Source organism: Balaenoptera acutorostrata, chromosome 20 (assembly GCF_949987535.1).
Source record: "Balaenoptera acutorostrata chromosome 20, mBalAcu1.1, whole genome shotgun sequence".
Lineage (NCBI taxonomy): Eukaryota > Metazoa > Chordata > Mammalia > Artiodactyla > Balaenopteridae > Balaenoptera > Balaenoptera acutorostrata.
Window position 1 is genome coordinate 21,869,860 of NC_080083.1, and position 16,615 is coordinate 21,886,474.

The window sequence follows — 16,615 nt, forward strand, 5'->3', positions numbered from 1 at the left end:
TATTTCTTCAAAGAGATTTTCTGTCCCTGTCCCTCTCTCTTCTCCTTCTGGGACCCCTATAATGTGAATGTTAGTACACTTGATGTTGTCACAGAGGTCCCTTAAACTATCCTTATTTTTCTTGTTTCTTTTTTCTTTTTGCTTTTCCATTTGGATGATTTTCATTAGCCTGTCTTCCAGATTGCTGATCTGTTCTTCTGTATCATCTAATCTGCATTTGGTTTCCTCTAGCGTATTTCTCATTTTTGTTATTTTATTCAGCTCTGATTGGTTCTTTTTTATATTTTCTGTCTCTTTGTAGAAGTTCTCACTGTGTCCTTCCATTCTTCTCCTGAGTTCAGAGAGCATTTTTATGACCCTTAGTTTGAACGCTTTATCTGGAAGATTGATTGTCTCCATTTCATTTAGTTCTTTTTCTGAGGTTTTGTCCTGTTCTATCATTTGGGACATATTTCTTTGTCTCCTCATTTTGCCTAACCCTCTGTTTGTTTCTATGTATTAGGTAGATCATCTACATTTCCTGTTCTTGATAGAGTGGCTAAGTATAGAAGGTGTCCTGTGAGGCCCAGTAGTATGGTCCGCCCTGGTCACCAGAGCTAGGTGCTCTAGGAGTGTCTCCTGTGTGGGTTGCATGTGCCCTTTTGCTGTGGCTGGGCCATGCTTTCTGCAGGTGTGCTAGGGGGTAGGGTTGGTTCCCAGTGCAGCTGGCTGTAACTGGGGACTGCATTAGATTAGCACTAGCTGGGTAGAATCCGCAGGTGAACCCAGGGCAGGTTGAGTGATGCTAGTAAATTAGATGGAGAGAGTCAGAACTGGTGACCGCCTGGGAATTCCCTGGCAGTCCAATGGTTAGGACTCAGTGCTCTCACTGCTGTGGCCTGGGTTGGATTCCTGGTCAGGGAACTGAGATCCTGCAAGCTGTGTGGCGCAGGCAAAAAAAAACAAAAACAAAAAAAACTGGTGCCTGCCAGTGCCTGGCCACCTAGGTAGAGAGGGAGACAAAGAAAAAAAAATTTTTAAGTGGCACTCGCCAGCTCCTCAGTACCTCTTGGTGACACGCCTTAATATTAGTCAATGAATCTCCTTCACATATGATCAGGCACTTTTCAAACTGCTGTCTGTGTGCCAGGACCTGGGGTGAGTGAGTTTTTGTGCACAGCCTTTTAGAGTGGATTCTCAATTCTCTGCAGCCCTCTGGCTCTCTCTTGGATGTAAGCCCTGCTGGTTTCCAAAGCCAGGCATTATGGGGGTTCATCTTCCTGATGCATGTCCCGCTGGGCTGGGGAGCCCAATGTGGGGTTCAGAGCCGACCTCTGAGGCTGTGAAATCCCTCCTGCCTGTGGTCCACAGCACTGGGGGTGTAGGTCCCTGCCAGACTGTGTCTCTGCCCCTCCTGCTTGTCTCAGTGTGGCTTTTTTTTTCCTTTTATCCCTAGTTATGGAGAATCTTCTCTGCTAGTCTTTCAGTCATTCTCAGAGATAGTTGCTCTCTATGCAGTTGGAATTTTCCTGTCCCTGGGAGGGGACAGCCCAGCGTCTTCCTACTGTGCCATCTTGTCCCACCTCCTCACTTTAGTCTTTTTGACTCTAGAGGAGTCTGTGGCCCTTTTTCTTTCTTTTATGATACTGATTTTGGAAGGGTCCAAGCCAGCTGTCTTATAGTATGTCATATACTCTCAATTTGTTGGGTATTTTCTTTACAGTGTTAACGTACACTTCTGTCCCATAAACTGGACGTTAGGTCTAGAGGTTTAATTAGATTCAGGTTAAACAAAGAAGCCATAATTCTTAATTGCCTGCAGGGATAGTTACGATCCTTATGGTAGCTGTTCCTGTGGTGATAGGTTCTTTTCGATTCCTTTGACAGATGTTAATGTTCGTGTGTCAAGTCTCACACTATTGGGGGCCATAGTGTCCACTCACGCACCTTTACCTGAAGTCCAGCTACTTTTACAACAGCCCTGTTCTTCTGGACTCAGCAATAGCAATTCAGCCACTCCTCACGTCAGTCCTCCTGATTGGTGGAAGAAAGCCCCTTCAGGACCCTTTCTGGAAGAAGCCGCAGTTAGCTCGCCAAAGGTGTCTTCAGAGCCCTGCTGGCTCATTCGACTTTGCATTTCCATTGTTGTTCTGCCCAAGGAAGATGCCTGTTCAGGTAGCGATGCTGGCTCCACAGGAGGAAGCACGTATGAGCCCTTCCCCTTGCGACTGGAGGCCTTACAGGTAGGAGGTTCCATTTCCTCATCTCTGAAATGGAAGTAATCATTCTTTCTTCATGGGGTGATTACTTCCTGAGGAGTAAGTCTGTGAAAATAAGGTCAAACCAAGCCGTGTGTCATTGGTGTTAGTGGGAGTTGTGTGTGAATTCACATTTTAGGTGTGAATGCTTTGTTTGTTTTGTTTTGGGGGGGTAGGTGGGGGGGGGATTGGTTGTAAAATCACATTCGTCCCCTTTTGTTGCAAGCCATTTTAGTCACCTCTTGTATTATATGGCAGGTCAGTATAATAGATTATATAATAATTCTGAAAGAATTTGTAGAGTTAATCTTTGAGTTCTGCATCTGAAAGTTAAATAAATGTTTAATATTCTATAAACTTCTCTTTGGTCTTATATCTGCTTAGAGACAACAAAGTATTTGCTCCTTCAAAGGAAGAAAACCACCCTAGATTAAAGTATTTGTTTTTCTGTAATATTTTAAAAATATTAAAGTATTTGTTTTTTCTGTACACCCTAAAGTATTTGTTTTTTGGTGCTAGGGTCTGCTAATTATCTGGTTAATATTGAACATGTCCTTTAACCTCTTTAACCTTTAACTTTTTCAGTCTTAGTTTCTTCAGCTGAAATACTCAATAAATACCTACCAGTAGATAAATTGTTCCCAGGCTTAAGTGTGATAATATTGATAATCTAAATGAAACACATTTTGTAAATTATAAAGCACCATAAAATTTTATGATATACTTAATTGAAGATTATGGTTGTTCTTCATTTCATTAACATCAGATTTCAGCCCCTTGTTGAATGTGAGTGATTTCTGAAATATTGAAATACTTCTGGATATTGCAGTCCTGCATTCAGGTCTTGGGGTTAATCCCCTGTTTTCTTTGCAGGTGTTGGCTCATCTGGCAAGGGGCTACTTTTCAATGACTCAGGTCTACTTGATGGAGCTTGGAGAGGTGATTTGCAAGTGCCTGGGGGAGGCAGATCCGTCTGTCCAGCTTCATGGAGCAAAGGTAATTTTCACGAAAAGCCCTGTGCTTCAGGGAGCACAGCTTGGTGCTCTGTGGTGACTTAGATGGGTGGATGGGGGCGGTGGGAGGGGTATCCAGGAGGGGATATAGGTAGACATATAGATGATTTGCTTGGTTGTACAGTGAAAACTGACACAACATTGTACAGCAGCTATACCCCAGTTTTAAAGAAGAAAAAAAAAACTGTGTGCTTCTTTCTTCTCTTCCTTTTATGTTCTTCCCTCTGCTGCATGTCCATCAATTCTGAGTTTCTTTAGGAGGCTTCAGGTAGGGAAGTGATATCAGTACCTTCCTCTATTTTCAGCTCTACATGTAAACCCAAAGAGTTGATTTGGTAATAAATTAACAATATATACTTGGTGATTTTGCTCCTGGAAAGAATGCCTCTGAGGTAGGAGTTACTGAGAAAAGAAAGAAAATCAGTTGGAAATTACTTTTCCCCTTGATTTGAGGTAATCTCCAAACTGAAGTGGCTTTTTACCTCCATGGTTCTAATACTCATCTCTGATAATCTATTTCTTTTATCTTGGCAGCTTCTGGAAGAACTGGGTACAGGCTTAATACAACAATATAAACCAGATTCTTCCATAGCACCTGATCAGAGAGTGCCAGTCACCTTGGTAAGTAAATGTATATTCATGGTTTTCTCTTTTCTTAGTGCTTCAGTCAGTTTTATTTTGAGGCTCAGTGATAAAGTGGTGTAGAGTATGGTTTTTTCCAATATCAGAAATTATGGTTTATAATCTAGGATGAATAGGTTTTATTTGCATTTCAGTTTATTTGCTGTTCAGTGTGTGGTAAGATTATGTGTAACATACAGCTAGCAATGGAAGAACCAGTTTTTGGGGAGTATTTTTTCCCCACAAAACCTAGTTTGGTTACACAGTGTGCCCAAGAGACAGACTAGAATGGTGGGAAGAGCCCAAGATTTGGAATCAGAAGGCATGGGATTAAACCACTTAATGAATATGTGGCTATGAACATAGTTTCCTTGTTGTAAAGAGGAGTAAAAATCCTTAACTCACTGGACTTTTGGAAGATTGAATGAGGTGTGAAGACTCTGGCAAATAGTAGATGCTCAGTGAGTCTTAATTCCCTTAGCCCCTCCCTGCCAGGCCCCTCCCCCTTATTCCCATTCAGTTCTGTGGTCTGAGCTTGTGTGTGTTGCCCCACACTGTGCCAGTTATTCTTTGGAGGAGGAACATGTGAGCCCACAAAAAAAACCTTCTACTTAGAGCCAAAAACCAAGTCAACTCAACATTAGGGATGTTTTCTCCCTCTGCCCTCCTCATCCTGCCTATTCTTTTTCTTTTCACAATTTCCATCACCCTAGATGGAATGCTAGAATTAAGAATGTCTAGCTTGGGCTTCCCTAGTGGCGCAATGGTTAAGAATCCGCCTGCTAATGCAGAGGACACGGGTTCGAGCCCTGGTCCGGGAAGATCCCACATGCCGCGGAGCAACTAAGCCCGTGCGCCACAGCTACTGAGTCCGTGCTCTAGAGCCCGTGAGCCACTACTACTGAGCCCGTGAACCACAACTACTGAAGCCCGCGCGCCTAGAGCCCATGCTCCGCAACAAGAGAAGCCACCACGAGACGCCCCCGCTCGCCGCAACTAGAGAAAGCCCGTGCGCAGCAATGAAGACGCAATGCAGCCAAAAATAAATAAATTTCAAAAAAAGAATGTCTAGCTCTAGTCCCTTCCCTAGACTGCCACTAAAACTGAAATGTCACTGTTTGCAGGGAGTTGAGTTGCGCTTTGCTATCAGACAGACCTGGGTTTAATCCAGACTTCTCCCCTTGTTCCAAGTGACTTTGAGCAAGACTCTTAACTGTTCGCACTTAAGTGTTGTTTCATATGTAAAAAAGGGATATACTTTCTGTATTACTAATCTGTTGAGTGATAAATTATCCTAAACACTTTGCAGCTTAAAACCATATCCTACATTTATTCTCTCACATAGTTTCTGTGGACCAGGAATTGAGGGCAGCTTACCTGATGGTTCTGGCTCAGGTCTCATGAGGCTGCAGCCAGGATGCTGGCAGGGACTGCAGTCAGCCAAATTTGGTGGGGGTTGGAGGAGCTCCTTCCAAGGTGGCCTGATCACTCGCATACCTTGCAAGTTAGCGCTGGCTGATGGCAGATGTCACTCAGTTCCTTCCCATGAGGACCTCTCCAGAGGGCTGCACGAGTGTTCTCCTGACAAGGCAGCCGGTCTCCCTTCTAGCAAATGAATCGAGAGTGAGCAAATAGAGCTGTAGGATTTTTATAACCTAGTTTCGGAAGTTCTGCACTGTCATTCCCACAATACCCCATTAGTTACACAGGTCAGCCTTAGTCAGGGTGGGAGGGGATGGCCTTCTGAACATTAGGAGGTGAGATTCATTGTGGGCCATGTTGGAGGCTGGCAACCACACCTGTCCACATTCTTCTGGTTTGGGGCAGGAGGACCCAGATTGGGTGTCCAGGAGCTAGGATTGTGGGGTGAAAGAATTGGTGTGTGAGTGCATGGCAAAACTGAGGACTAAGTCCATGGGGCAGGAAATGGAGAAACCAAAACCCCAGACAGATTTGCACATGGGGCATGAAATCCCAGGGCTTTTATAAAGCATGGAAAGGAGACTGTTAAAGGTACTCTGCAGATGCCTACCTTGAGGGGCATTGAAGTGAGAAAATTCTTCAAAGTGCTGAAAACAGAGCCTGTTGTTCAATTTAAGAATCTCCACTGTGCACCCGGCACTGTCCTAGGGACTTTACACACACAGTCTTACATTTTATTATCACACAAACTCTGCCAAGTAATCTCTTTGTCCTGTTTTACTGAAGAGGAACCAAAGCTTAGACCGGTTCAGTGACTTGCCTGAGGCTGCAGAGACAGGAAGCAGAAGCTGAAGGGCTAACTCCACCCCAGCTCCTCCTCTGGATCCCGTGCTCCTTGTACTCGGGCACATGGCCTCTGGGCTGCTCTGGGACCCCGACCCTTGTGCCCTCGAGGTTTGAAAGAGCCCTGGCTGGGTGTCATTTTTTTTTTTTTTAAACAAATTAGATTTTTTTTTTTTAAGATCAAATTTATAGAGAGAATGTTTTGCTTATCTCTTTTAAATTTTATTTATTTATTTACTTATGGCTGTGTTGGGTCTTCTTTTCTGTGCGAGGGCTTTCTCCAGTTTGTGGCAAGTGGGGGCCACTCTTCATCGCAGTGCGCGGGCCTCTCACTATCGCGGCCTCTCCTGTTGCGGAGCACAGGCTTCAGGTGCGCAGGCTCAGTAATTGTGGCTCACGGGCCCAGCTGCTCCGCGGCATGTGGGATCTTCTGGGACCAGGGCTCGAACCCGTGTCCCCTGCATTGGCAGGCGGATTCTCAACCACTGCGCCACCAGGGAAGCCCTGGCTGGGTGTCATTTGATCTGATTCTCGACCACCTCTGCTGCCCACTAACGTTATCTCTCTCTGCCTCAGTTTCCTGGTGTGAAAATGGAGATAAGGATATATTCTTCATTTAGTTGGTCTGAAGATTAAAATGAGTTGATATGTGTAAAACACTTAGAACAATGCCTGGCGTGTGGGAAGCTCTCGGAAAAACAGCTGCTGCTGCTGTTATTGCTATCCTCATCCTCATCTTCCTTCCCATTATTATCATCACTATTGCTGCCTTACTGTAGCAGACTGTAGTTTCCTAATGGATGAAATGGAAGCATTTAATTAGTTGTTTTCTAAAGTTCCTTTCATTGCTGTGGAAGAAGTACTAGTAAAAGTATTTACAGTAAGCTACTACTTTAAGGAAAAACTTTTCATCACTGTGGTTACTCGTGGTGGTCTTAGCGTCGAGCTGGTCCCACTGTTGTCTCTTGGGCTGCAGTTGTAACCGTGCCTCTGTTCCAGGTGGTGATGTTCTGGACTGTGATGCTGAACGGTCCTTTACCCAGAGCCCTGCAGAATTCAGAGCATCCGACTCTGCAGGCGAGCGCCTGTGATGCCCTGTCTTCCATCTTGCCGGAAGCCTTCAGCAATCTGCTGGTAACCTTAGCGGTGTTTTATCATCTTTAATTTGTGACGCTGAGCATGAGAGCTTGAGTTTGATTTTGACTGTTTTTCATTTTGCACCAGTATTCAACGTTATCTCTGAGGAAAAGGTGCATGTTCTACTTGAGTGCAGGGTGAGGGCAGTGGGGAGCAGCACTGACATCTTAATGTCTCAGAGGAGCTTTTACTCCCTGTGTTTAGAAGGCGGGGGGGAGAGAAGTGAAAGCAGAGGCTTTGAAGTCAGATTTCAGAAAGATTTCAAATCCAAAAGTTAGAAAATCCTAGCTCTTTGGATTTAAATCCTAGCTGGTTTAAATCTCAGCTCTTCTACCTTCTAGCCCTTTGGTTATCTTAACTTCTCTAAAAATTAGTTTTATCACCTATTAAATGTAAATGATGTGAGTAATAACGTGAAGCATGTAAGAACGCCTAGCTTGGTGCCCAACACACATAGTGTTCAGACTGCTACTTCCTTTAATCCTTAATGGCATTTGCATCCATTCTTATTTATGTAAATTAGTTTTTATAAGGAAGGCAGCTTGACTAAAGTAGGAGAATAAAATGACCTGACTCACGATGGTGGAGGTTAAATGTAATCACAATGCTGTGTGTACCCCTGCCCCGAGTGGGTACTCAGTTGATAACTGGATCTGAGTTGAACCTTTGTTCTCTGCCAAGTTAGCCTCAAGGGCTCAGTTGTGGTCAACTCCTGAATGTGGATTCAACACAGGTGTGTCACAGTCACTTGTCGAAGTCATCGGCTCATGGCTATTTCATTCGCACTTTTCCTTTTGCCAACCTTTCTCATTGCAGAGTGACAGGCAGATCCTGTGCATCACCATGCTGCTGGGGCTGAACGACAGCAAGAACCGTTTAGTGAAAGCTGCGACCTCTCGGGCCCTTGGGGTCTACGTGCTTTTTCCTTGTCTCAGACAGGTCAGAGTGAGCCCGTGTAGCTCCACTGTGCCTCTTTACAGTCCATTTTCTTACTCTCTTTGGTGGATATAGAGCTCCTGAGTTGGACAGTAAAGGAAATTAAATTGCTTTGTAATCTGGTTTCCTTAATTGCTACTAAAATATGCTACTGCCTGTAGTTCATTTGTTTTTAACGATTTTGTCCACTGGCCAGGACCCTCGAACAGTAAATGTTTAAATCAGTGGATAATTGGAAAAAGTGAAATGGGACATTACCGTACGATACTAATAATTTAGAAAGCTAATAGAGTTTTTACTAAGAAGGAAATAAATTTCTCCTTCACTCTTACTTGTGACCTTTATCTCTCTGAGAAGTGTGTAAGTGAACAGGATGTGTTTTGGAAATGTGTTTCATTGTCCACGTCTCTTCCTGAGGAGGAAATCAAGCCAAGCTCAGGATTCATAGACAGTTGTCGCAGGCCGAGTTATAAGATGTTCACAAGAGCAAAATCTATAGGCTCCTTGGGTGTGCATGGCACATACCAGAGTTGTGGGAGACCTTCCCCTGGGATTTTAATGAGTGTCCAGATTGTAATATAGAAGAAGAGTAAATAGATTGAGTAAAGGAATTTTGATTTCCAAATAAAGATTTGTGGTAAAGGCTTACAGCTTTATCTGCAAATAAATTTGAGAATTTTCAAGGTAGCAGTGCGAACTCCTAAAGTGACTACAGTGTTTTGTTTTGTTTATCTTACAGGATGTCATATTTGTTGCAGACACAGCAAATGCAATATTGATGTCACTTCAAGACAAGTCTCTTAATGTCCGGGCCAAAGCAGCCTGGTCCCTAGGCAACCTGACAGACACTCTGATTGTCAACATGTAGGTGACTCAGCTCATTTCTCCTGGGTGACTTCCAAGCCTAGGGTCCCAAGAGGATATCTTTGAGCCCTATTATAAAACCAAAACCTTAGTAATGGTTGCCCTACTTTTTAAATATTGTATTTGTATTTTTTTAAGTAATATATTCACAGGTTGAAAAAAGAATTCAAACAGTACAAAGGGGTATGCAGTATAAAGCCTTTCTCCTACCTTAATCCCCTAGTTTCCCTCCCCAGAGGCGACTGCTTTATTCATACACAATTGTCTTGCTTTTTGTCATTTAACTCTAACATATAACATGTATAAGCATTCTCCTGACTTCTACTGACTTCTTATAAATTGGTATTATTACACAGTCATCACTATGTGATGATTATTTCACCATTACCCTGTAAGTGAACATTCATGTTATTTTAGGCTTTTATATGCATTGAACATTTTCGTGCATGAAATCTCTCCATTTTGAGATATTCTTTTTGGTTACATCCAAAAGAATGTGGACCTACTAGGTCAAAAGGTATAAACTGTAAGTTCTTGGTATAATCTGAACAGATTTTTGGAGCTGTTTTTATAGTTATACTGAGTGAATATAATTTGTACATGTCTATATTTAACTGGGCTTTACCTTCTAACATGTTTTGCCTGCTTTGGGTGGGACAGGGAAACACCAGACCCAAGTTTCCAGGAAGAGTTCTCTGGCCTCCTGCTCTTGAAGATGCTGCGATCAGCTATAGAGGCATCCAAGGATAAAGACAAGGTAGACTGACAGCAAAACCTAATATTCTTCAGTTAGATACTTCGTGTATTATAGTTTTATCCCACCAAATTTATCCCTGTTCAGAGGAGATTGAGGGTGTACTCAGGGTATATAGTGTACACGCCACACTTGTACAGTTTCTTTCCTGTCTCATGAAAAATATCAGTACCATTTATTTTATTTTATTTTTTAAATTTATTTATTTTATTTATTTATTTTACTTATTTGTTTTTGGCTGCGTTGGGTGTCTGTCGCTGCGCGCGGGCTTTCGCTAGTTGTGGTGAGCGGGGGCTACTCTTTGTTGCAGTGCGTGGGCTTCTCATTGCAGTGGCTTCTCTTGTTGCAGAGCACGGGCTCTAGGTGCACGGGCTTCAGTAGTTGTGGCTCGCGGGCTCTAGAGCGCAGGCTCAGTAGTTGTGGCACACGGGCTTAGTTGCTCCACGACTTGTGGGATCTTCCCGGACCAGGGCTCGAACCTGTGTCCCCTGCATTGGCAGGCAGATTCTTAACCACTGCGCCAGCAGGGAAGCCCGTCAGTGCCATTTGTAAGACTACTCCATGATATGTCCATGTAGCTGGTTTTTTCCAAAAATCTTTAAGTAGAATAGACAAGTCAGAAAGATGAGCAGCTTGGCTTTGAACATTCCCTGTTACACTATTAAGTTTTTAAAATGTAGACCTAAGCTTTAGGGTCAGGCAGACATGGTTCAAATCCTGGCTTGCCGGTTACTAGCTGAGTGACCTTTGGTGCATTATTTAACTTCTACGAAGGTGAATTTCTTCTGTAACGTGGAAGTCGTTACATATACCTCATTGGATTCCAAGATGCCTTTTTTTTTCTTAACACCTTTATTGGAGTATAATTGCTTTACAGTGGTGTGCTAATTTCTGCTGTATAACAAAGTGAATCAGCTATACATATACACTTATCCCCATTTCTCCTCCCTCTTGCGTCTCCCTCCCGCCCTCCCTATCCCACCCCTCTAGGTGGACACAAAGCACTGAGCTGATCTCCCTGTGCTATGCGGCTACTTCCCACTAGCTATCTATTTTACATTTGGTAGTGTATATATGTCCATGCCACTCTCTCACTTCGTCCCAGCTTACCCCTCCCCCTCCCTATGTCCTCAAGTCCATTCTCTACATCTGCATCTTTATTCCTGTCCTGCCCCTAGGTTCTTCAGAACCTTTTTTTTTTAGATTCCATGTATATGTGTTAGCATATAGTATATGTTTTTCTCTTTCTGACTTACTTCACTCTGTATGACAGTCTCTGGGTCCATCCACCTCACTGCAAATAGCTCAATTTCATTTCTTTTTATGGCTGAGTAATACTCCATTGTATATATGTGTCACATCTTCTTTATCCATTCATCTGTCGATGGACACTTAGGTTGCTTCCATGTCCTGGCTATTGTAAACAGTGCTGCAGTGAACATTGTGGTACATGACTCTTTTTGAATTATGGTTTTCTCAGGGTATATGCCCAGTAGTGGGATTGCCGGGTCATATGGTAGTTCTGTTTTTAGTATTTTAAGGAACCTCCATACAGTTCTCCATAGTGGCTGTATCAATTTACATTCCCACCAACAGTGCAAGAAGGTTCCCTTTTCTCCACACCCTCTCCAACATTTATTGTTTGTAGATTTTTTTTTTTAATTTATTTTATTTATTTATTTATTTATTTATTTTTGGCTGTGCTGGGTCTTCGGTTCGCGCGAGGGCTTTCTCTAGTTGCGGCAAGTGGGGGCCACTCTTCATCGCGGTGCAGGGACCGCTCTTCATCGCGGTGCGCGGGCCTCTCACCATCGCGGCCCCCCCCCGCTGCGGGGCACAGGCTCCAGACGCGCAGGCTCAGCAGCCGTGGCTCACGGGCCCAGCCGCTCCGCGGCATGTGGGATCCCCCCAGACCAGGGCTCGAACCCGTGTCTCCTGCATTAGCAGGCAGACTCTCAACCACTGCGCCACCAGGGAAGCCCTGTTTGTAGATTTTTTGATGGTGGCCATTCTGACCGGTGTGAGGTGATACCTCATTGTAGTTTTGATTTGCATTTCTCTAATGATTAGTGATGTTGAGCATCCTTTCATGTATTTATTGGCAATCTGTATATCTTCTTTGGAGAAATGTCTGTTTAGGTCTTCTGCCCATTTTTGGATTGGGTTGTTTGTTTTTTTAATATTGAGCTGCATGAGCTGCTTGTATGTTTTGGAGATTAATCCTTTGTCAGTTGCTTCGTTTGCAAATATTTTCTCCCATTCTGAGGGTTGTCTTTTCATCTTGTTTATGGTTTCTTTTGCTGTGCAAAAGCTTTTAAGTTTCATTAGGTCCCATTTGTTTATGTTTGTTTTTATTTCCATTTCTCTAGGAGGTGGGTCAAAAAGGATCTTGCTGTGATTTAACGTCATAGAGTGTTCTGCCTATGTTTTCCTCTAAGAGTTTGATAGTGTCTGGCCTTACATTTAGGTCTTTAATCCATTTTGAGTTTATTTTTGTGTATGGTGTTAGGGAGTGTTCTAATTTCATTCTTTTACATGTAGCTGTCCAGTTTTCCCAGCACCACTTATTGAAGAGGCTGTCTTTTCTCCATTGTATATTCTTGCCTCCTTTATCAAAGATAAGGTGACCATATGTGCATGGGTTTATCTCTGGGCTTTCTATCCTGTTCCATTGACAAGATGCCTTTTTTTAATAGCACCTAGCATAGTACCTGACTGATAGCAAGTGCTTAATTTAGTACAGTGGTTCTGGGAAGCCCTACATCAGGCTAATTTAGTCAGAATTGGTTTTTAAAAAAGAAAGCTTCCTGGGCTTCCCTGGTGGCGCAGTGGTTGAGAATCTGCCTGCTAATGCAGGGGACACGGGTTCGAGCCCTGGTCTGGGAAGATCCCACATGCCACGGAGCAGCTGGGCCCGTGAGCCACAATTGCTGAGCCTGCGCGTCTGGAGCCTGTGCCCCGCGACGGGAGGGGCCGCGATAGAGAAAGGCCCGCGCACCGCGATGAAGAGCGGTCCCCGCACCGCGATGAAGAGTGGCCCCCGCTTGCCGCAACTGGAGAAAGCCCTCGCACGAACCGAAGACCCAACACAGCCAAAAATAAATAAATAAATAAATAAAATCAAGTAAAAAAAAAAAAAAAAAAAAAAGAAAGCTTCCCAGATGATTCTAGTATGCTGCAAAGGTTGAGACTCTAGTCTAGCAGAAAAGTATTGACTGGAATTATGAAACCTAGCTTTTCCTCCAAGCCTTGCTGCAAACCACCAGTGTCCTGTTGCCCCTGGGCCTTGCACACCATCTCTATACAACAAGGAAAATGGACCTCTCTGAAGTCCAGTCTAACATTAAAAACATCAGGGCAAGGAGCTCTGCAGAACCTCACCTCTCTGATGGCTCAGGACGTTAACCACACAAGACCTTGCCGAGTTCTAAGAACTTGCGCCTTTACAGGCTGCATTTGTCATTATCTCTCTTGCTTTAAGATGTCTTGGGCCTCCTGGGTTTTTTAAGTGGAAATTATACTTTCTGACACATGTCTTTAGCATGTTTTACGTTTGATTCTAGGTAAAAAGCAATGCAGTCCGGGCCCTTGGTAATTTGCTTCATTTTCTGCAACCATCTCATATAGAAAAACCCAGATTTGCTGAAATCATTGAGGAGGCTATCCAGGCCCTAATTTCTACTGTTCTAATTGAGGCTGCCATGAAAGTCCGATGGAATGCTTGTTATGCGATGGGAAATGTATTTAAAAATTCTGCTCTTCCCTTAGGTAAGAACATCTCCCTCTTCTCTCTGGTGGAGGGCCTCTTTGGACAGCACACACTAGTGTGCATTGTTATTAAAGCCACAGTATTATTCATAATGTTTTAAAAAATGGAAACATACTGAACACCCCAGTTTAGGGGAAAGGTGAGATAAATCATGGTATATATATTCAGAGAGATACTTTGTTGCCACTTAAAATTAGGTTTACAAAAAGTTTTTGGTAATCTGGGAAAATACTTCTGATGTTAAGCAAATTAAAACAGGTTGTGAAAATTGTTTCTACAGTACGATCTCAATAAATGGGTAGAAAAAAGACTGAAAAGAAATTAGTCTAATTATTAACAGTGGTTGCCTCTGAATGGGATGATGAGTAGGATTTTATCTGCTTTCATTTTCTGAGTTTTTTACAGTGAGCATCTATCGTTTTAACAATCAGGAAAAAAGTAAAGGGGAAAACAGACCTGGGAGAAAGAGAGTATAAATGGGAAATTCCGTATGTGCCCTTGGTACTGAAGTGGAATGCTGCATAGGGATCTGCCTCTGAGTAATGACATGCTGTGCACCTTGATAGATCATCAGTGGCTGACAACTGCTTGGGTGTCTGGATCGCAGCCTCCAAATCCCAGTCGCTTGAATTGCCAGCATTTACCTTACATATTTGTCTCTGTGACAAGATTTGAAACATAAGTGTGTGTTCCTGGAGAGGTGAAGCCATTCTGGACCAGCAGAGCCTGCATCACGTTAGGGAAATCTGGCTCTGCTCCCCTTTACTGCCAAGAGCGTCCAGGCGGACCAGTCAGCCGGGAGCCAGTGGAGATGTAGCCTCGTGGCTTTTTCCACTGAGGAAACAGCCTGAAGTAACCTTTGGGGTTGGAGCTCACGGAAGCTGGGTATCTGCTGCCTGTCTTCAGAGACATCAGAGAGGTTGGGAAGGGCTGGGAGCATTAGGGAAGCTGCCTTCTACTCTGCTGCCCACCTTGAGGACTGAGAACTCCCAAAATGGAGTAAGTGGTAACTCTGACGAGGAATAAAACTGGCCGATTTCCTGGGGCCAACAGGAAGCGAGAGGAGCCAGGAATCTAGGCATCATCTTCTCAATATTAGAAAATTGAGCCTTCAGTTAATCTGAGTCCTCTGTTCCCCAGTCACTGCCTAGACAGTATTTTCTTTTTCTTTGCAATAAAATGCATGACTTGCTTTGTCCAGAGCAGGGTCTAGATGCTAATCTGGGTGGTGAAATGGCCTTTTGCCAGCATGAGCAGGGCTGGGCATACAGTTGTGCACATTGCGCACTGCTCAGAAGCACCCAGCCGAGAGAACAGGTGGGGCTGCAGTTCAGTCCCTGCTCCTCCCACCAAGCCTTACCCCCTCAGACGAGCATCTTCCCAGAGAAGGAGCCTCTTTCTAAGTCACCAAAGTTCCTATTCAGGGTAGCAGAGGTCCTGAGCACATGTCATGCTCATCTAGGGAAAGGGAGAGCTTTGGGAGCCGGTACTTGGCCACTTACCTAGCATCCCATAGTCACTTACCACCCCGATCTTGTAGGGTTATTGTGAGAATTAAATGAAAACATAAAATGACCAACTTGAGCACTAGTGTATGTGCTTCCTTCTACCCCTCTCCCTCTCACCCCACTTATTTTTAAACCTTCATTTGCTTTAATGACTATGGATTCTTTCTAGGAACAGCCCTGTGGACCTCCCAGGCCTACAATGCCCTGACATCAGTTGTGACGTCATGTAAGAACTTCAAAGTGCGCATCAGATCTGCCGCTGCCCTTTCCGTCCCGGGCAAGAGAGAGCACTATGGGTCTGTTGACCAGTACGCTCAGATCTGGAATGCATTGGTCACTGCCTTACAGAAGAGCGAGGACACCACAGACTTTTTGGAATTCAAGTACTGTGCTAGCCTACGGACCCAAATCTGCCAGGCACTGATTCACCTCTTGAGCTTGGCCAACGCCTCAGACCTGTCCTGCATCAAAGAAACCCTTGAATTGAATGGGGACATGGTCCAGTCCTATATCCTACAGTTTTTAAAATCAGGAACAGAGAGAGATGACACTGGAGCACCCCACAGCCCGCAGGAAAGAGACCAGATGGTCAGAACAGCCCTGGAGCACATAAGCAGTGTCCAGGCACTGGCTGGCGACACATCCAAAAGGGCCATCATGGGCTTTTTAGAAGATATCCTGACCGTTTATTTCGACCCATCTGGATCGCAAGTAGCACTCTTAGGATTAACAAATCGGTGAATATTTTACCTGACCTTCCGGGTGTCAAGTGATGACAGGAAGACCTGAGCTTGAGCATCAGATGTTGTGGGATTTAATCTTCGGGGCAGAAACAGTCCTTTCACTATTTATTTAGATTGAGTTAGCAGCTATTTAAATTTTTCTCAAAAGGCTCAGCCACTTTAGAGAGTGGTTTCACTGTGTTGGCCGTGGCCATGGTTGTTGGAACCTCTGACCTGTGCACGCGGGAGCCAAGGAGTTGGGTTGTCGTGTGGGCTGAGCAGACTGGGGGGTTGTAAAGAGTGTTTAGTCTCAGAAGAGTATTTTAAAAAAAGCAAAAGGATTTAGGAGTTAGAATGTTGTATATTGTGTCTCTGGGAATTGTTTTTCTTTTATAATAAACTAATGTAAAGCAGTGTGCCCATAATCTACCATTTTTATCAAGTTGCCTTTATAGAAAGCTGCGAGCAGAGCTGCTGTTCAGCCAGTTCGTTCTGGTACAGCTGCATCAGTTGCTAAAATACTGAGACGGTTCCTCACAGGTTAATAAATAGCGGTTGCACTGAGCTCCCCAAGTGGCAACCCTGGAAGCCCCCTCCACGCCTTCCCTCAAGCCTGTAAAGAGTGAACTGGCATGCAAGGGCCTCTGGCCTAGGCCCATGTCCATTTCACCCTGGCCGTAACATCAGCTTCTATCTGAATTTCCTAATGCCCTTTAGGAGAATATGGTCCCATATGCTAAATTTATGGTGGTTTTGCCACTTTTGGATTTGTGCCTTAAAAAAGGATTA

General features: G+C 44.1%; 1 protein-coding gene across 3 annotated transcripts in view; it reads left to right on the plus strand.

The window, feature by feature from the left end:
- HEATR6 (HEAT repeat containing 6) overlaps positions 1-16,615 on the plus strand; it is a 68,894-nt gene that overhangs the window by 28,401 nt on the left and 23,878 nt on the right. For 2 of the 3 annotated variants that reach the window (XR_451751.2, XM_057536224.1), the window contains exons 12-20: positions 1,867-2,222; positions 3,111-3,233; positions 3,785-3,871; positions 7,136-7,270; positions 8,090-8,212; positions 8,949-9,073; positions 9,734-9,830; positions 13,391-13,595; positions 15,274-15,841. Coding sequence is in view for 2 of the 3 variants with exons in the window: in XM_057536224.1 (XP_057392207.1) it covers positions 1,867-2,222; positions 3,111-3,233; positions 3,785-3,871; positions 7,136-7,270; positions 8,090-8,212; positions 8,949-9,073; positions 9,734-9,830; positions 13,391-13,595; positions 15,274-15,841 (1,819 nt within the window). In the remaining variant the exon portion in view is untranslated. Of the gene's footprint in view, positions 1-1,866; positions 2,223-3,110; positions 3,234-3,784; positions 3,872-7,135; positions 7,271-8,089; positions 8,213-8,948; positions 9,074-9,733; positions 9,831-13,390; positions 13,596-15,273; positions 16,240-16,615 lie in introns of those variants that run through there. The other variant, XM_007190210.2, reaches the window with a different exon arrangement.